This window comes from Engraulis encrasicolus, chromosome 19, assembly GCF_034702125.1.
Source record: "Engraulis encrasicolus isolate BLACKSEA-1 chromosome 19, IST_EnEncr_1.0, whole genome shotgun sequence".
NCBI classification, from domain to species: Eukaryota; Metazoa; Chordata; class Actinopteri; order Clupeiformes; family Engraulidae; genus Engraulis; species Engraulis encrasicolus.
The window spans coordinates 5,250,884-5,271,120 of NC_085875.1; the positions used below are offsets into that span (position 1 = coordinate 5,250,884).

At 45.1% G+C, this 20,237-nt stretch overlaps 1 protein-coding gene across 1 annotated transcript; it reads right to left on the bottom strand.

The window, feature by feature from the left end:
* Positions 1-12,277: 12,277 nt before the first annotated feature.
* Positions 12,278-14,991, bottom strand: LOC134435180 (perforin-1-like). Its single transcript, XM_063184035.1, has 2 exons — positions 14,456-14,991; positions 12,278-13,277 (listed from the first exon to the last, which is right to left on the bottom strand). Exons 1-2 carry the CDS (start codon positions 14,989-14,991, stop codon positions 12,278-12,280), a joined length of 1,536 nt encoding a protein of 511 aa, XP_063040105.1.
* Positions 14,992-20,237: the final 5,246 nt, after the last annotated feature.

A 20,237-nucleotide genomic window follows, 5' to 3' on the forward strand; every position in this document is an offset into this window, starting at 1 on the left:
AATGAGGGCGACTTATATAGACGCGATTTGCATATTTTAATTTCACCCACATTTGTCGTGGAACTGGATATGTTGCATTCCAGTTTGTATTCCAACTCTGTAATCAAGCCTATCTGTGATGTGATGGGCTTTGACAGAATTTGACAGAGTTTTGCTTTCGTATCCACAGAAGCAAAACTGAGAACAACCAAGTATAAAAAAAGTGATGTAACGTATGGTAGTCGTGGGTTACTTTGCAAGACATAGTTTTCCAATTTTCACTGCATCTTCACAGTGAATTATAATAGAATTAGGGTGTAGCTGTACAGTATGTGTGCTGTCAATTCAGTGCTGGATGATGCTCTTCTCTAGTATAAGTCGTCCATGACCTCCATGATAGGGATGATTTAGTCCAATCTTACCACAGCCTCATAATTTCATTCGTACAGATGGTCTAGAACGACCAAATTGAGGAACGTTTGTGAGCTTTGTTGACGTTTAAAATGTGTGTCTTTTACCCAGTCACTAACATTTGGTCATGACATTGAACATAGATCAGTGATGGGAGGGCTGGACTGTACTCCATTGAAATGTCTAATGTGCTTCCCTTGTGCCTGCTCTGTTTACTGAATGGCCAGTTGTCTGGTAAGAAAACTGAAGTCCTCTCTGAAAACCTGGCCAAGATGTAACATGGAAGGCCAACTACAAACCCCCCCCCCCCCCCCCCCCCCCCCCCCCCCCCCCCCCCCCCCCCCCCCCCCCTCACACACACACACACCCACACACCCCCACCCCCCCCCCCACCCCCCCCCACACCCACCCACCCCCACTCCCCATTGGCCAATAAGCACACTCACACATGACTACATACTTGGTTGCTTTTTAGGAACTGACATTATGAGATTACTATGCACTGCTGATAAAAAATAATGGTGATAAGAGTTGGAACTAAGGATAAGGTTGTGTGCATTACATATTAAAATCAAAATAGAAAATAGAATAGAGATATACTAGACGTGGCCTCAGATCACATGATGCCATTCAATTAAATTAACCCTTTCAGACCTTACTGGGAAAGGAATGTCCTTTTTCGCTATGACCAAATAATATGAAGTTCTAACTTTTGTTTCACCAAAAGACTATGAAAGTGTGCGTCGTTACGTCTTTGCTTTCATTTTCCATTCTGTATATATGCTTACAAGAACCGGTCATGCATGTTCGACACCTGTGCAATGTGAAATATGTAAACACTGTCACCTTGGCCTTTGTAATCTTGTGTGTGTGTGTGTGTGTGTGTGTGTGTGTGTGTGTGTGTGTGTGTGTGTGTGTGTGTGTGTGTGTGTGTGTGTGTGTGTGTGTGTGTGTGTGTGTGTGCGCACGTCCGTGCGTTGCCTTACTCAGGAGGCATTACCTGTACATACATAAACCTAGCAAACCCGTGAAGTGAAATTAGATGAGCCAATACTCTGTGACCTGCAGTTGCCGAAGGATGCAAACGTAAGGACTGTACTATCAGAGATTGTATATACAGAGATACACCATCTCAATGCGTTGCTATAGGTACCAAACATGAACAGGTTCCGGTCTGCTTAAAGGGCTGTGTGACAGGGGACTGCTCGTTTTTCCGACGCATCATTGGTCTGATGCGTCAATATTCCGAAAATTTCCCAGTGATCCTACAGCACTTACTCTTACAGAGCTTTTACCCGATAAAATGAAACCCTTTGTCCCGACAGTCCAATGTTCCGACCAAATGCTGCTTTAGTTTAGATTACCGTCATCTCTGATATGCGCAGTGGTCATGCAGCTGTCTGTGACAGGTTAGGCTTAGGGAAAGTTTCGGTCAAGGCACAAATTTAAAACTCAGAAACATTGCAATACTGACAGGTTAGGCTTAGGAATGGTTTTGGGTAGGGCACAATTGTAACACTTGGAAACATTGCATTAATGACAGGTTAGGTTTAGGGGTGGTTTTGGTAAGGGCATAGCTTGCAGCCCATGCAGCTGAAGTCTAGCACCGAGGAAAAGGAGCAGGACATACGACCTGGGGAATTATGATGACCGACCCCAAACAGCCATTGGTCGGAACATTGAGCGGTCGGAGCAAAGGGTTTAATTTAATTATTTCGAGTTAATGGGCTGTAGGATCAATGGGAAATTTTCGGAATATTGACGCGTTGGACCAAAGAGGCGTCTGAAAAATGTCATGCTACCATGTGACATCTGCTAGACCTGAAATAAAAAGTTTGTTTTTCCTCAAAATTCAAACAGTAGGCCTACAATGTACAGCATTGGGCTTTGCTTGATCATAGATTCAAGTCCACCTAGACCCTCAACAACCCCAGAAAGTTACCGTGACTGATATCTTGTATGACTTGTGAAACTAGAACCTGGAAACAATGGGGCATTGGCACCTCTCTCTTTTCGATTTTCTCTGCTATTATGTTGCGATTTATTTACTGTCTTGCAAAAGGAATGGTAGCTTTTGCTGGTTTTCCCAACAATGATCTAGATTAATTGATTAGATTGTGGAAGTCACAGGTCAAAGTGTCAGCAGCTATTCCCCATTATTGTGAAGCCAGTCTGTCAAGAAAACTTCAGGACACCTATATTAATGTTATATAATATAACATTTTTGGGCATCTGCTTTAACCTTGGTAAGAATATCCACTTGGACTGCCAGATACTGTATAGCCTACTTGTATACAGTGATAACCACATTTTCACTAGTTCGCCCCTGACTGCTTGGTGTAGTACAGAAGCATTTGTGGCAAGTGTATGGTAGCTGGCGTTGGTCCCAGGATGCTAGGAGCGGAGATCAAATGGGATGAGATCCGCCTGCACCTGCATGTGTAGAGGCAATCGAAGAGTAGGACTACTAGTGAAATGGAAGAGTTCGGGGAGGAGGTGGGACAATTCGAGAGCTTTCGCGCAAGACAGGTGAATGAGTACTGTAGGAGGGATTAAATCTCTGTGAAGTCGACAACAGTAATGGCAGGAGCCAGTTACTTCACAGGCTTCCTCCTGAACTTCGTTTGAATACAGGCAACATTAAAGGATCAATGACTTTGGAATCTACTGAACCCTGGAAGTTCTCTGAATGTGTCTTTTAAACGTCTTGGATTTCATTTTGTCTTTGGGAGGACACTGTGACGGTCACTGCAGTGCATGTCCAATGGATTTAAATAACATAATTCAAGGTATTTCAAACTTAAAATTTGTATTGGTGTGCTCAGAAATTGAGTACAAACTTTGCAATAATATAAAAAGAAAACTTAATGAAAAGACAGAAGCAAAAATACATTACAGATAATATTTTGCTCTGTTGATTAACATAATACATAGGAATATGCAATCCATTTCCAATAAACATTTTTATTTCATAGCATGTATTACTTTGTACTGTATAATGTATGAATTCCTTGTAACGCCCAAGAGCTTACATAGGAGTTACAATTAACTTCTAGTTTACAGCTTTATGTAAAGCCAGGGTGTAGTAGACTACGCCACCCTTTACCTTCCTATAACCTCGTAAGAGACAGTAAAGGGACCAAATACCGAAAAAGGTGGACAGACTCAGGTTTTTTTAGAAAAGTACAAAAATGACATTCTTTATTAATAAATACATATAAAATCTGGTTCCCACGGGTATAATGGGACAAAAAGAAAATAAACAATACATCAACAAAAAGGGAAACCCCTGCACAAACGTGGGCCTGGCCAGGAGGAGACCACTGAGTAAGGGGAAGAAGCACCAGGGAGATGCTAGGGCCCTAATACACCTAATATGGTGCGAACACACGTGTCTGTTACACACTGGAATTCACACTTGTTTTCCACTCAGTGATCCCCACCTTTCGGTTACACACTAGGAGTCACGTAATGTCACAGCAAACCTTTTACTACTCTGTGCATAAGATAGGACCTAGCCTTTCCGTGTGGCCTCTCACACACACACGTCAGTAGGCACGCTGCGCGCCAGCAACGAGTGAGCAGGGACAGGGGAGGGGCTAACATACAAACAAAACAAAACAAATGAAAAGAGAAAAAAAAGAAACCACTCTAGCCTGTAGCTATTTCAGACGGTTGAGGCTGCACCACAGCACGCTAACAGGCTAGAGGAAACAAAAGAGAATACCCTAACAACATGAGTAGCACCGGTTCACGCACACGCACACACATTTGAGCAAGCACACATTCACAAACGAGAGAACAGCAGCTAGCGATGCTCAGTGGCTGTTCGGACCTAAAAGCCAGACACACTTAATGAGTACGAGTGTTCATTCATTACTAACACACAGTACACAGAGAAATTGATACCAGCCCGAGTAGACAGTACACACATTAAGGCAGCAGGGCTGTTAGTGCATCCACTTCACATGGTACTACTGTAGACACTACAGTATAAAAATACAACACTTCGTGGCAGGTAAGGGACATATTTAAACATAGGAACACATACCTTTCCTAGCCTTAGCAGCGTATCCCAGGGGTTTAAGGGGTTTGGAGGTGCTTCGAGTCCAACATGGAGACGGCTGCCGGTGGGACTAGTGCCATACGCTAAAATCAACAAAGGTGCAATCACTTAACAATACTGCGAAAAGCGGAAGACCAGTCAACGCGACCCGATGGGAATATACAGACTAAATGTCACATACCTCCCCAGTTATGCCAGCGTATGCCCGAAGTTAGACTTGCAGGTGACCAGTTTCACTGCAATGGCGACCGCCAGTAAACATCAACCCGGGGCTTCATAACCAGCCTGGCAGCTCTCAGTTCCCCATACGCTTGGACGATAAAAACAAATGCACTTAGATTTCTACTCATAAGTAAAAGAGCTTTACACTCGCAACATAGCAGAAACATACCTGAAGCGAAGACAGCCCCTTCAAACATCAACACCACCACCGAGCGTGCTAAGCGGGTCCTGTGCTACTACAAGGACCCCAAGTAACTTTATAGGTGTCCCAGCTATGCCGCTCAGGCAGCCTAATCAGTGCCCATCCCAAAACCCAATTAGTGGCGTTGACTGACGGGAGAAAAAAAAAGGAACGAGAGCAAATGGCAATGGCCCACAGGCTACAATCCACCCCCTCCAAATGAATCGGCGGCCCGACGATGCCAGCCCAACTGGATGGATCATCCTTCAGCACCGGTGTCCTCACCCTCTTCGGCCCCAAGGGCAACTGCTCTTGGAAGACGGTGGGGGTTTGAGTGCTGACCTGCTGTTGCTCGGGATGAACGCCTCAGAGTCTGGCCAGGATCTTCCAGTGAGGTGTCCTCCCCCCCTGGAGTCAGGGGTGGAGACCGATCAAGATTCTCTTCTGGCTCATCTGGACACAGGCCAACCACTCCGACAGCAGCATCCTCCTCCTGGGCAGCAGGGTTGGTCAACACGTCCACTTGCCTCGTGGGGGAATGAAGTGCTCCTGCCACTTGTTGGCCCGCTGGAACTTCACGCAACTCAGAACGATGTATCTGACGCTCTGGTCCATCACCATCTACAGGGGCCACAGTGTAGACAGCTCCATTTCCCATCGGTCGTTGCACTACTCGGAACAGAGTGGAATTCCAGTGATCCTGAATCTTGTTGCGCCCCGGTACATGATTACGCAAGTACACCAGCTGACCTGAATCAATACCAGGATCATTTACTGTGTCGTTGTGCTTCTGATTTCGCCTGTTTGCCAACTCTGCTGACCTCTGCCTGACGTGTTCTTGGGTCATCTTCACGCTACGTTCATGTTGTTGCACCCATTCTTCTACAGTGCCAGCGCCATCCACTTCATCCCCCCTCCCGAGCAAGAAGTCAACAGGCAGCCTTGGATGATGCCCGAACATCAAGTAGTACGGTGTATGGCCAGTAGTTTGATGCGGTGTGGTGTTGTATGCGAAGGTTAGCTGGGGCAGGTGTTGAGGCCAACGCCGTTTCTCTGCCGGGGGAAGGGTCCGCAACAGATCGTGTAGGGTGCGATTGAATCTTTCACATTGCCCGTTACCCTGTGGGTGATACGGTGGGGTTCGGCTTTTCTGGATGCTGTACAGTTGGCAAAGCTGTTGAATCAGTATGCTTTCGAAGTTTCGCCCCTGGTCTGAGTGAATGCGGGCTGGAGGACCAAATCGATGAAACCACTGCTGGACCAACACCCGAGCCACGGTAGAGGCCCGCTGGTCCTTAGTGGGGATCGCCTGGGAATACTTTGTGAAAACGTCGGTAAGGACCAACACGTTTTCTCGGCCATCGCTAGCAGGCTCGAGGAGGGTAAAGTCAATAGCCAGAATCTCATTTGGTCTGGAGGCTTGTAGGGTTCCCCAGTACGTCCGAACCTTGGGCTGGGCCGCTTTCCCCAGGACACACCGCTCACATTTGTGATACCACCGTTCAGCATCTCTGGGCATGTTCGGCCAGAAACATCGATCCCGGAGCAGCTCGACAGTTCTTTCTGTGCCCGGGTGACCTTGGTTATCGTGCACACTGCGCAGCACCTCATCATGCAAACACTGGGGAAGAAGGAGTTGCAGAGTCTCGGCACCCCCCGTTGGAGCATGGACCACCCGGTACAGGACATCGTCTTGCAAGGTCAGGCGCTCCCACTGGCGAAGTAAGAACTTACTGTCCTTGGACAGCAATTCCCGCTCCTCTGCCCGAGGCCGTCTCCCGCTCTGGAAGAATCCACGGATCGGCCCAATGACCGGGTCTGCCTCCTGCAGTTGACTAAGATCGCCTGCTGTACGCCCCGGCAGCGCCACCACCTCCTCACACTGGGCCTCCGCAATAGGCAGCAAGGAAGGATCTGCCAGAACTCCAAGCAGCGGGACCTCGGTCCCCCCCAGGAAACGCTCCAGATACTGACGGGAGAGGGCATCTGCATTGCCGTTACTTCTCCCTGGCCGATACTTAATGGTGAAGTTGAAGGAGGCCAGTTGGGCGGCCCACCGCTGTTCAATGGCCCCAAGCTTGGCGGTCTGTAGATGACTTAACGGGTTATTATCGGTCAAGATGGTAAAGTGATTCCCAAGGAGGTATTCCCGAAACTTTTCGGTGACTGCCCATTTCAACGCAAGCAGCTCAAGTTTCATTGAACTGTAGTTTTCCATGTTTCTTTCGGTGGGCTTTAACCCTCGACTGGCAAACGCTACTGGCCGCACCTTGCCTTCATGCTCTTGAGAGAGGACCGCCCCCAGGCCTCCATGACTTGCGTCGATCTCAAGCAGGAAGGGCCTCTTGAAGTCGGCATAGGCCAACACAGGGGCAGAGGTCAACTTTCCCTTCAGTCTCTGAAAGGCATCTTCACAGGGCTTGTCCCAGGCTGTTGCCAGGGGGATGGGGGGAGTTTTCCCCTTCTGTCGCGGTCCGCTGAGCCTCCCCACAAGGCGGTGCAGAGGGGCTGAGATTTTAGAGAACCCCTCCACGAACCTACGGTAATAACTTGCGAAGCCAAGAAATGACCGCAATTCGGCAAGGTGGGCCGGGCGCCTCCACTCCTTCACAACTTCTATCTTCGCCGGGTCAGTGGACACCCCCTCGGCAGAGACCACATGTCCAAGGTAGCTGACTTGGGGCTGAAAGAACTGGCACTTTGACAACTTGACCTTTAGGTTCTGCTTCTGCAGTCGCTCGAACACGCCTTCCAGCCGTTTCAGATGTTCTTCCACCGTGGCCGAGAAGACCACGACATCATCAAGGTACAAGAGGACAGACTGGTACCGTTGATCTCCAAAGATACGCTCCATGAGGCGCTGGAACGTGCCAGGGGCGTTGCATAACCCAAAGGGCATTCTATTAAATTCAAAAAGGCCAAACGGGGTGCAAAATGCAGTCTTTGCTTTGTCACCTTCTGCAACTGGGACTTGATTATACCCACTGGCAAGATCCAGGGTGGAAAACCACCTTGCCCCAGAGAGCGCATCCAAGGATTCATCAATCCGTGGAAGGGGGTATGCGTCATGACGAGTTTTTGAGTTGAGCTGCCGATAGTCGACACACAGGCGAAGACTGCCATCCTTCTTCATTACTAGGACAATAGGCGAAGAGTATGGGCTGCAGCTTTCCCTTATGACTTGACTATCCAGCAGCTGTTGAATATGTTCCCACACAGTCTCGTACTGGGAAGGGGGGATTCGACGATAAGGCTGGCGAACAGGAGCGTTGTCAGTCAAAGGGATCTCATGAGCTATCAATGAGGTACATCCCAAATCCCCATCACCCCGGGAGAAGATATTGTTGTACTTGGCAAAGAGGGCCTTGGCCTGGGAGGCCTGTTGTGAGGTTAGCCCTTCAAGGACGGGGAACTCTGGGCAGGGACAGCCAGTTTTAGGAGTAACCTCCTGAGTAGATACGAAGGCACAACACTCTTCCCATGATGGCTCCATAACAAGGGGCTTTTCTCCGGAAGAGGTTGTGTTAACGACTTGTACAGTTCCAATGGCACGGCGTGGGGCAAGCCACACTTCAGAACAGCCAACGTTGACCACCGGGGCATGCAGGAGACCCCTCTTTGCAGACACGAGAGTTGGGGACACCAAGACACCCTCGGGCAGCTGTCCGTCCTCAAGGCAGAGTGGTTCGAGCAGAAATTCCGCCGCTTCAAGCTGTGGGCAGGTGACCGGGACCATAGTGAGCGTGCCAGGCCCAAGACACACTGGGGCCTTCCCCTGGACCTTGACCTTAAAGGGCTTTGGGGCGTGGAGGACAGCTTGGATCTTCTCACAGTGGCGGAGAACTCGTTGGGTCGCCGGGCCAGCCGATTCAACCAGGGGGGAGTGGAAGAGCTGTGAGCCATGCCGCTCAAAAAGAACCCTGTAGCATTCCCCAAGAACATTCATACCCAATATGCCAGGTGTAGCTAGCTTACGATTCTGAAGGGTCGCATTGACTGGATCTTTAACCACCAATACCCCCCTCCCTGAGATACGCTGGCCCAGTACAACTACATCTACCTCCACGTACCCAGTATAAGGTATGTCAAGTCCGTTGGCTGCTTTAAGCCCCAACCATTTACAGTCTTTCCTCTGCAGGTGACCCAAATGCGTATTAAAAAAACTCTCAGTTACCGTGGTAACCATAGACCCGGTATCGATAAGACATGGGACCTCAACATTACCCATCCCCACTTTCAATACTGGACATTTACCCACTAACCGACCCAGTGAAGATGAACATACAGAGCCAGTGTATCCCCCTCCCAGTGTGTGGCTCTGCACACTGAGGGGTTCTAGTTTCCCTGCTGACTAGTGGAGCTACTAGCAGGGGGGGCTGACTGGGTAGCGGAATTCTCATTTAGCGAGTGGGGGGCACGACTATTGTTCCCAGGAGGGGGGACAGATTGGCAGTAGCGAGCTATATGCCCTGGTTGACCACACTTAATACAAATTGGTTTGCCATCGGCTGTACGTTTGAAACGCCCGGCCCCATATGGCTGAGAAGACGGTGGCCTACCGGAAGGCTGCCCAAGGTGCTTAACCAGCAGGTCCAGTTGGGCCTGCTGCTTTAAGACCATCTCCTTTAACTCAGCTACTTCGGATGTTTGGGCTAAGGCGGAGTCGCACTGGGCGGAATATGTAGCCTCATTAACACGCACTGGAGGACGGGGACCCCTGTCGCGATTAGGTTGTCCCTCTTCCACCCACCTAGTGGCCTCACTTCTAACATCCAACAGGGTCAAATCATCGTCTGCTCTTACCAATCTTTTGAGTTCTCTACGCAGCATGTGATCTCGTACATTTTCACAAAACTGATCTCTAAGCACAATGTCGACATTTGAAATGGCACCCTCTTTCGATTGTTTTACTTTATCCATAAGTTCCATAAGAGCATGAGAAAACTCAGAAAGAGACTCGTTTTCCTTCTGTTTGCGGTCAAAGAAACGTTGCTGCCAATATACATAGGACTTGGAACTTCCATATACCTCTTTTAACACGGTCATAATTTCCACATGATTATCCCGGATAGTACGAGGTCTATATTTAATCTCATTACGGGCTTCGCCCTCTAGATGGTCATACAGAAACAATGCTTTGTCCACATCAGACATGTACCTCGACCGTGTGCAGCTTTCTGCTTCTTCCAGCCACTCTTCGATAGAGAGAGCCCCAGCTGCCGTGGAGCCCGAAAACTTGGGGCACCGCCTCTCCCGAGGCAAATACAGTGCTTGTTCCCTTCGCACTGCCTGGGAGCCTCCCTGCCCAGTGGCAGATCTCTGAACAGTCTCTGAAAGTCTCTCATTCTCAGCTTCCAGCTGAGCCACACGATCCTGTAGTCGTTGCATTGCCGCGGCGGGTTCCTCAGCGCCGTCGTTTGAGCTCATTCTCCTGCCAACTGCTGTTCTCTTGCACACACACAGCCACACACACACACGGTGCTGCTCAAACAAAACCCAGCAAAAAAATAAAGATAAGAAAACAAAAGAGAAACTTTTTTGTTGTTCATCCTGCCGACCACGCCAAAATTGTAACGCCCAAGAGCTTACATAGGAGTTACAATTAACTTCTAGTTTACAGCTTTATGTAAAGCCAGGGTGTAGTAGACTACGCCACCCTTTACCTTCCTATAACCTCGTAAGAGACAGTAAAGGGACCAAATACCGAAAAAGGTGGACAGACTCAGGTTTTTTTAGAAAAGTACAAAAATGACATTCTTTATTAATAAATACATATAAAATCTGGTTCCCACGGGTATAATGGGACAAAAAGAAAATAAACAATACATCAACAAAAAGGGAAACCCCTGCACAAACGTGGGCCTGGCCAGGAGGAGACCACTGAGTAAGGGGAAGAAGCACCAGGGAGATGCTAGGGCCCTAATACACCTAATATGGTGCGAACACACGTGTCTGTTACACACTGGAATTCACACTTGTTTTCCACTCAGTGATCCCCACCTTTCGGTTACACACTAGGAGTCACGTAATGTCACAGCAAACCTTTTACTACTCTGTGCATAAGATAGGACCTAGCCTTTCCGTGTGGCCTCTCACACACACACGTCAGTAGGCACGCTGCGCGCCAGCAACGAGTGAGCAGGGACAGGGGAGGGGCTAACATACAAACAAAACAAAACAAATGAAAAGAGAAAAAAAAGAAACCACTCTAGCCTGTAGCTATTTCAGACGGTTGAGGCTGCACCACAGCACGCTAACAGGCTAGAGGAAACAAAAGAGAATACCCTAACAACATGAGTAGCACCGGTTCACGCACACGCACACACATTTGAGCAAGCACACATTCACAAACGAGAGAACAGCAGCTAGCGATGCTCAGTGGCCGTTCGGACCTAAAAGCCAGACACACTTAATGAGTACGAGTGTTCATTCATTACTAACACACAGTACACAGAGAAATTGATACCAGCCCGAGTAGACAGTACACACATTAAGGCAGCAGGGCTGTTAGTGCATCCACTTCACATGGTACTACTGTAGACACTACAGTATAAAAATACAACACTTCGTGGCAGGTAAGGGACATATTTAAACATAGGAACACATACCTTTCCTAGCCTTAGCAGCGTATCCCAGGGGTTTAAGGGGTTTGGAGGTGCTTCGAGTCCAACATGGAGACGGCTGCCGGTGGGACTAGTGCCATACGCTAAAATCAACAAAGGTGCAATCACTTAACAATACTGCGAAAAGCGGAAGACCAGTCAACGCGACCCGATGGGAATATACAGACTAAATGTCACATACCTCCCCAGTTATGCCAGCGTATGCCCGAAGTTAGACTTGCAGGTGACCAGTTTCACTGCAATGGCGACCGCCAGTAAACATCAACCCGGGGCTTCATAACCAGCCTGGCAGCTCTCAGTTCCCCATACGCTTGGACGATAAAAACAAATGCACTTAGATTTCTACTCATAAGTAAAAGAGCTTTACACTCGCAACATAGCAGAAACATACCTGAAGCGAAGACAGCCCCTTCAAACATCAACACCACCACCGAGCGTGCTAAGCGGGTCCTGTGCTACTACAAGGACCCCAAGTAACTTTATAGGTGTCCCAGCTATGCCGCTCAGGCAGCCTAATCAGTGCCCATCCCAAAACCCAATTAGTGGCGTTGACTGACGGGAGAAAAAAAAAGGAACGAGAGCAAATGGCAATGGCCCACAGGCTACATCCTTATTACCATCCCTGACGCCCACCACCAGTAACTTTATTTTTTAAACGATACGTACCATGATTTAATAAAAATTTTAATGAAAAAGAAAACTTAAATGAAAGATATAGCCCACAGCTTATTGTAATTGCACTCTCTTGTGCACACCTTTAGAAGAAGCCTGTATTTTCAGGACGAAAGTCTATCCTTAGCGAGGGGTGTACTTTTCACACAGGTCTCCGTTGAGTTGAGTGGCACAAGTGAGAGTGTAGGAAACTGTGACTGTGCTTTTTCGAAAGTAGCATGTCTTAGTGCCGGATCCTGCTGGCAGGTTCACGAAACAGGTTCCTAGATGCTCCAAACGCCACCAGTCGTCATCATACACGTCAACACGCAGAGAGTTGCCAGTGATGGTGTAAACGGTTCCAAAATCAATGTTATACCATGTAGGGTTGTCGGATTTAATCTCATAGGTGCTCTTTGTGTTACCTCCAAAGGTGAGTTTGGCAGTGGCTTCAGTGCGACCCCACCAGTCACCATCCAGATTAGTTGCGCTGATCTCGTTGATCTTCAGTGTGGCCTTGTGAAGCTCAGATGGACAGCAGCTACCTGACTTGCATTCAAGTCTTCCAGAGGAGGAGACCGCGTTGTCCTTCAGGTACTGTTGAATGGCAGTGATCACGTTGGCTTGGATGACCTTGTCTGTTATCAGCTTGGGTAGAGGGTTCAGGGTATAGCTTACTACACCTGGGTCATACTTACTCCTTTCGAACCAGAGCTTGAACCCTGTGGAGTCATTGTAGATGGAGGAGAATATGCCGAAAAGCACATCCCCAGGACTTATCTCTGTGACTTGCTGGAAGTAAGTATTCTCGCTGGTGACATTGGCATCAATGTCTTTGAACACTGATGAGCAAAACTCTACATTTGAGGTTCCAAGATTAAGGTCAAATGTCAGAGACAATTTCCCTGTCAGACACTTTGCTATTTCGTTAATTCTGTGACCTTTCAGGGCAGCAATGCAAGTGCGAATTGCAGTCATTGTCTTAATTCTCCCGCCCAGATCGAGGTTGTCCAGATAATGAGTGCCATAGGTGTTGATGAACTGCTTGTACTGCTTCTTGGTCTTCTCATTGTACTCTTTTGGTAGTTGGCTGATTTCTAGACTGAACTCTTTGCTGAGACCTGCCTGGCTGGAGGCTCGGAAGCTGTGACAGAAACAAAATGGAGAATGGAGAAGAATGCACTTTTAATAGCATATCATCTTGTGATTTCATTTTAATAGCAAGTGATGTGAAATGATTAAAACCTTATCATGTATGTGTTTAGGAGGGATGGGCAAAGATACCAAAAAGTGTTTCCAAATACAATACAAAATACGTAACAGTTAAACCTACCAAATAAAATACAAAATACAATATCATGTATTTTAACAATACAAAATCCAGGGGAAACAGCATTTTGATATACAAAATATGTGCAATTCACTGACATAAAATACAAAATGTTATTTTGTATTTCAATATGATGTATTAGATTCCATTGTATCTAGTTATTTAAAGGAACATGCCACATTTTTGGAAATAAACTTTTGGTTTTTAATTAAACTTTTGAATTTAGTTTTACCTTTCTCCTGTTCTTTCAGTCATTTTTAGAGTCTGGTGATATTATTTATTAGCTTGGATCATTGAACCGGGTGGTACAGAAAACGTTTAATGGTACCAACTGGAACAATGTCTGCACTGTGTAATATTTTTAGAAGTTGATTTTTAGAATTCATGCTGCCTGTTCACAAATGTTACCTTTTTCACGAATACTTACGTACGTTACCACCATCAAATTTTAAGTATTCATTATGACTGGGATAATTGCATTATTAATTTATGAAAAGTTGGATCTTGCATGTCTGCCATTTTGAATCTCCAAATATACATTTTAGCTACACAATGTACCGTTCTTTGGTCATACTAGTAAGTTTATTTCTTAGTAAGTATCCATAAAAATATCAAATTTGGCAATGGGCGGGACAGATTTAATGATTGATATTGTTGCAAAACCTACTGTGGCCACCGTCCTACACAGTGCACCTTTTAAGGAAGTAATATCACCAGAATAAGAGAACGTCTGGAAGAACAGGAGAAAGGTAAAACTCAATCATTAAACTCAAGGGACTGTTCCTTAAATTGTAGGTCATCCATTTCCCTTGTCAATGGGAAAATGAGCAAGGAAAATAGATCAATCACATGACATTCACATGTTCACATCAGTGTCTGTACTCTGTACATTCTAATGTTTGTACAAACATTGGTTCAGAACACTGTATGTGTACCTTGAGGTTCAATATATAATCGGAAATTACTATATTTTAGTTTGCTGAAAAACATACCTGTAATATGTGTGGTTGAATTCATGTACAATGTATGTGTAGTAGTCCCTCTTGGAAATTTGTAAGGCAAACTGGGCAGAGACAGACTTCCCAAACTGCACATCTGCATCCAAGCCAAGGTCTTTGATTTTAAGCCCTAGTTTCCAATCATTTTTAATTGAAGAAGCTGAGCTTTGCACAAGTTCTGTGACAGTTGAGTATGTGGCACTGGTGAGGGATCTTGTGGTCTTCGCGTTTGAGCGCCAGTCCACCACAGACAGTGGAAGCTTCTGCAGCTCCTTGTCCATTTTGTCGTTCTCACACAGCTGGCAAGTGCCATCGTCGTGCATATATGTCTGCACGTCCATAGTGTAGGCCCTCTTTCGTGCCATCTTCACTATGTCAAAGCCCTCACCAACCAGGTCGTGACCAGGGACGAAGGGAGCCTCCATGCACTCCTCCCTCTTGCCCACTCTGCAGGTGCAGGAGGCAGGGCTCAGCAGGGCAAACAGCAGCAGGCCACATAGGTGCAGACGTGGAAGTGATGGTTGACCCATAGGGGAATGGACTGAAGCCTGCAAGATGACCTATTCCGTTAATGAAGTAGTTTTGTGCTGCCATTTATTCATCATCATGGCCTATGGTAACTAAGTGGTCTTTGCTGATTCCAAGTACAGTGAAATGTGGTGCTTGGAGCGGCCAATAATGTATTAGCTTAGTTAAGGGATAAATCTGATTCTTAGCACTTAACTTGTTTTCAGAGTTGTCTGCAATACAATATAATGGTTCCGACCAAAATTGTCCCTGATATGTGGTACATTTGGGATTCTAAAACATTTGCTTTAGACAATCTTGAACTAAAAAAAAGTGTGGTGTTCACTGGTATTCCATAACAGATTTTGTAGTGAGTAGTATCTGACTTTTACCCATCTAAAAGCTTGCCAAAAAGCACGACAGAACCCATATTGTGCTATGAAACTTGCATGGAATACCTGTCAACACCACTAGTTACTTGGTGATTTGCACTTAGATAAATCCTTGACAAGTAGAATTGCTTAGATAAGTCCTTGACAAATTAATACATTTGCAGAATACAGTACTTTTAGGCAATAGGCAATACCTGCCTAATCACTCACCCCAAGATGTTGTTCTCTCTTCAGACTCAGGATGTTGTAAAATGTTGCACCTGTTGTATTCAGACTGGCAAAACAATGGCAATGATGGCATCCGAAACCGGGACTGCTTATATAGGGGAAATTCACAGGTGAATCCCATCTTCTTTGTGCATTGTGCGACTGGATGTGTTACATTCCTGTATTTATTCCATCAGAGCAATCAAGCATGTCTCTAATGATGTCCCTTGAATGGTTGACAGACGGACTTGCTTGCACTGTATCTGCCGAACAATAATAGAATTACAATATAAATTGAATGTACTGTGTGTACAGTATGTAAAAGCAGTTCAGTGTAAATTAGGACACCCTGTATTTGATGTAAGTGATGTAGCATAAAAGTGTTCCTAGATCTCAAAGAGACGCACGTTCATACAGCTCATTGAGACACTACTTGTGTTAAGTGTTAGGTGTATGCATTAACACACCTATGAAATCTGAAATGTACATCAATCTTTAGCTTGTCTTCCTTTGTAGTCTTGTGTGTGTGTGCATGTGCGTGTGCGTGTGTGAAAGAGAAGGAGAGAGAGAGCGCACATACATAATGCATTTTTTGAATGTTGTAAGGCTCCATAGCGTCTGTTGTCTGTCTATGTTGATGATGAACTGACAGTTTCAGTGGGGAATTTGCAATATTGTTTTCCTTGAGAACAGTCTAGTCGTGATGTCATGAACCCGGAAATGTCGAGTACCCTAAAGTTTTATTGCAGAAATATGATCTATGGGGCTAATGGATAGAATTTAGCTTGGTTGCCCAAAGTTGCACTTTGATCAATTTGCATAATTAGCATAAATATATTGTTAAGGTAAGACTACTACAGGTGAATAGGCTAAAAAATTAAAATAATAGATATCACCATGACAATTTCTCAGTTGATTACTGATGATGAGAGAAGAAAAAAATGTATTGGATGTTTTTTGTATTTTGATGTTTAGATAAGCAAAGGAGGGCATACATGATCAATTATGCGCTAATTTGCATACGCACCATATCACCTTCATATGGTGAACTCAGGCTCAAGATAACTTTCCTGTGGGTAAAATATGTATATTTGGGTCTTGCATATCTAAACATAAAAATACAAAAAACATCCAATACATTTTTTTCTTCTCTCATCATCAGTTATCAACTCAGAAAGTTTCATGGTGATATCTATTATTTTAATGTTTTAGCCTATTCACCTATAGTAGTCTTACCTTAACAATATGTTTATGCTAATTATGCAAATTGCTCAAAGTACAACTTTGGGCAACCAAGCTAAATCATATCCATTAGGCCCATAGATGATATTTCTGCAATAAAAATTAGGGTACTCAACACTATTGGGCCAATGGAGATCACGAGCACTATGAGAGAGTAAACAAAGGGTCCCCCTCAAGATAGTTCAGAATTAAGAGTAGAGATGCACCGGATTCTGATTTTTAAGGACCTGCCGGATACCGAATCCACTGCTTGAAGGTCCTGCCGGATACGAAACCGGACACCGTATCCTACTCCGATCATCATTTGGTACATTATCATGCAGCCAATAACTTCTACCACTATTTTTATTAGCCTATTTATTTATTTATTTATTTATTTATTATTATTATTATTGGGTTATTATTTGTTTCAATTATAAGTCCTGGCCTTTTTGAGATACAGTAGGTGTCTACTTGGGGCTACTTAATCCTAATTCTTTCTTCACAAAAATCTTCACAAAACTAGACTGCCTGTGCAGTCGCCTTCGACTGCTTAAGGTATATCCCCGAAACGCAACGCTTCCAGTCCCCCATCATTCCTACCACTCCCGTCCATCTTTTCATAAACGTATATGATAAATACAAAATATTAAAGAAATATATTTAATATCTATACATAGATCAATGACGTACATAGGCTTAAAACCAAATGACTATTGTGAAAATGAAGCAAAAAATGGGGCAAATGGTAACACTGTTTTAATGGTTCACTATTACAGTGAATATACCACATTAGGTACAGTGTAATAACCATTGTAACAATATTTAATACCATGTAATACCAGTGTAACACCATGCACCAATTTTGTACTACATCATGTATTTTTGTGTAAGTGGTATTACATTAGCCTAGAAATCTAGACGCCCCTAGCGACCGCAAATTGAATTTGCTCCCGGGGGCAGTCTAGCGGACCCCGGTCGTTTTGCGAGGCTGAAAGTTATCCGATGACAGGGCCAATCAAATCGCGAGGGGGGCCGGGCTACTTAGTAAACAGGAAACTTTCTAAGAAGAAGCATGGTGTCCGTCCGTGCTACGTACAGCACGAAAGTTTTCACTTAATTTAAAAAGCCTGGATGATAATACATTTCGTGTCTGACATGGATTGATTTAATAATACACCATGAACTTATCGGACACAAATAGATCACAACACATTACCATTTGATCATTCGATGTTTTAAACTAGCTCGGTAAGCTAAGTTGAGCATTTTACAGAACCAGATCACACGCTATTATCAGACCACTACTGTAGGTGTAGAATGAAATTGCTGCCCCAATTTCTAATAAGACACAATCACATGCCATTAAAAACGAGACATTTGGGAGCTTTGAAAGTCTTTGAGTAGCTTACTAAATAGATGGGAATTACATAGTCTACCAAGCGGCTAGCTAACCTGTCGTCAATAACAGCCTTGTATTATATGCCTGCCCCAAATTCTAGTAAGATCCATGTCATTAAAAACGAGACATTTGGGAGCTTTGGAAGTCTGTAAGTCGCTTACTAAATAGATGGGAATGACACCTAGTCTACCGAGCTAGCGGCTAGCCAATCTGTCGTCAATTACACAGAGCTTGGTATCCGTGTATTAGTTATGGGTATACAGCTAGCTAGCTAACACCGAACATGCCATGTTGACAACAATCATAAATATAACCATTTAACAAGCCCAAAATGGCTCAACATTTCGCTGGTTGATCAAGGAGGGCCATGTGGTTGAAAACGAGGCATTTTTGAACTGTATAAGTGAAAACACGATTTATTAGGACACTTTTGTGGCTGTGGTCATCACACGCAGATTCCCTGATTGTCGCTCCCAACGCAGGACGCTCCCCGGCCGGCTGGGTATACAGCTAGCTAGCTAACACCGAACATGCCATGTTGACAACAATCATAAATATGACCATTTAACAAGCCCCAAATTGCTCAACATTTCGCTGGTTGATCAAGTAGGGCTGTGTGATTGGAAACGGGGCATTTTTGAACTATGTAAGTGAAAACACGATTTATTGGGAAACTTGTTTGTGGCTGTGGTGATCACACGCATTCACTGCTACGACGCCTCGGAGTTGCCGCTTCACAAGACAGCTGTGACGTTACACAGAAGTGTGTGGGGATTGGTTGTTTGCCATCCAATTGCGTGGCGTTGAGTGCTGAAGCAACCGTTTATCCCGCCCACACTGCTGCCCAGCCCTCCTAGACCCTAGTACAGCTTTTTGCTGTACGGCGTCTAGATTTCTAGGCTAGTATTACATGGTATTGCATAGCCTATTGTTACACTGGTATTACACTAGTATTACATGGTATTAAATATTGTACACTGGTTATTACACTGTACCTGGTATTGCATATTGTTACACTGGTATTACACTAGTATTACATGGTATTAAATATTGTTACACTGTACCTAATATGGTAGATTCACTGAAATGGTGAACTGTTAAAATAAGGTAGTACCGGGCAAATCAATCCACCCAGTCAGAAGTTATGGGCCAAATAAAAATTCCGCCATTTTGAAACTGTTGACCTCCAAACTCAAATCAGTTCATGAACCTACCCTAGAGCATTAACACACCAAATCTGGGACAAATCCATCCGACTGGTCAGAAGTTATGAGCCAAACAAAAATTCGGCCATCTTGAATTCAGCCATCTTGAAAGTGTTGGCCTCCAAACTCGAATAAGTTCATGAACCTACCCTAGAGCATTAACACACCAAATCTGGGACAAATCCATCCGACTGGTCAGAAGTTATGAGCCAAACAAAAATTCGGCCATCTTGAATTCAGCCATCTTGAAAGTGTTGGCCTCCAAACTCGAATAAGTTCATGAACCTACCCTAGAGCATTAACACACCAAATCTGGGAGAAATCCATCCACCCAGTCAGAAGTTATGGGCCAAACAAAAATTCGGCCATCTTGAATTCAGCCATCTTGAAAGTGTTGACCTCCAAACTCGAATCAGTTCATGAACCTGCCCTAGAGCATTCACCCAAAAAATCTGGGACAAATCCAAACATCCGTTCAAAAGTTATCGCGTTAACACGAAAGACCTTACGTGACGGCGGCGGCGGACGCGGCGCACGCGTCTGATCACACTCAGATAGACCTACATTTAACCAATATAACGTACTGTTAGTAAGACCACAGTTAGGCTATGTTGATGACATTGGCTAGTCAAGAATGCATATTCTTGCATGTTCTGCATATTGTAATCTCTACGGCACCGAACAGGATAGACTGAGCATAATCATGCACCTTTTCCTGTTAGTAGATAGATTAGTTAAGCCTATGCTTTACAAAATTTCCAAGAACCTACACCTTTGCGACTGCTGAGTTAAATAGGCCTACTATCATGATTTACTCCGTTAAATTCTGGCCACTTGTCTTC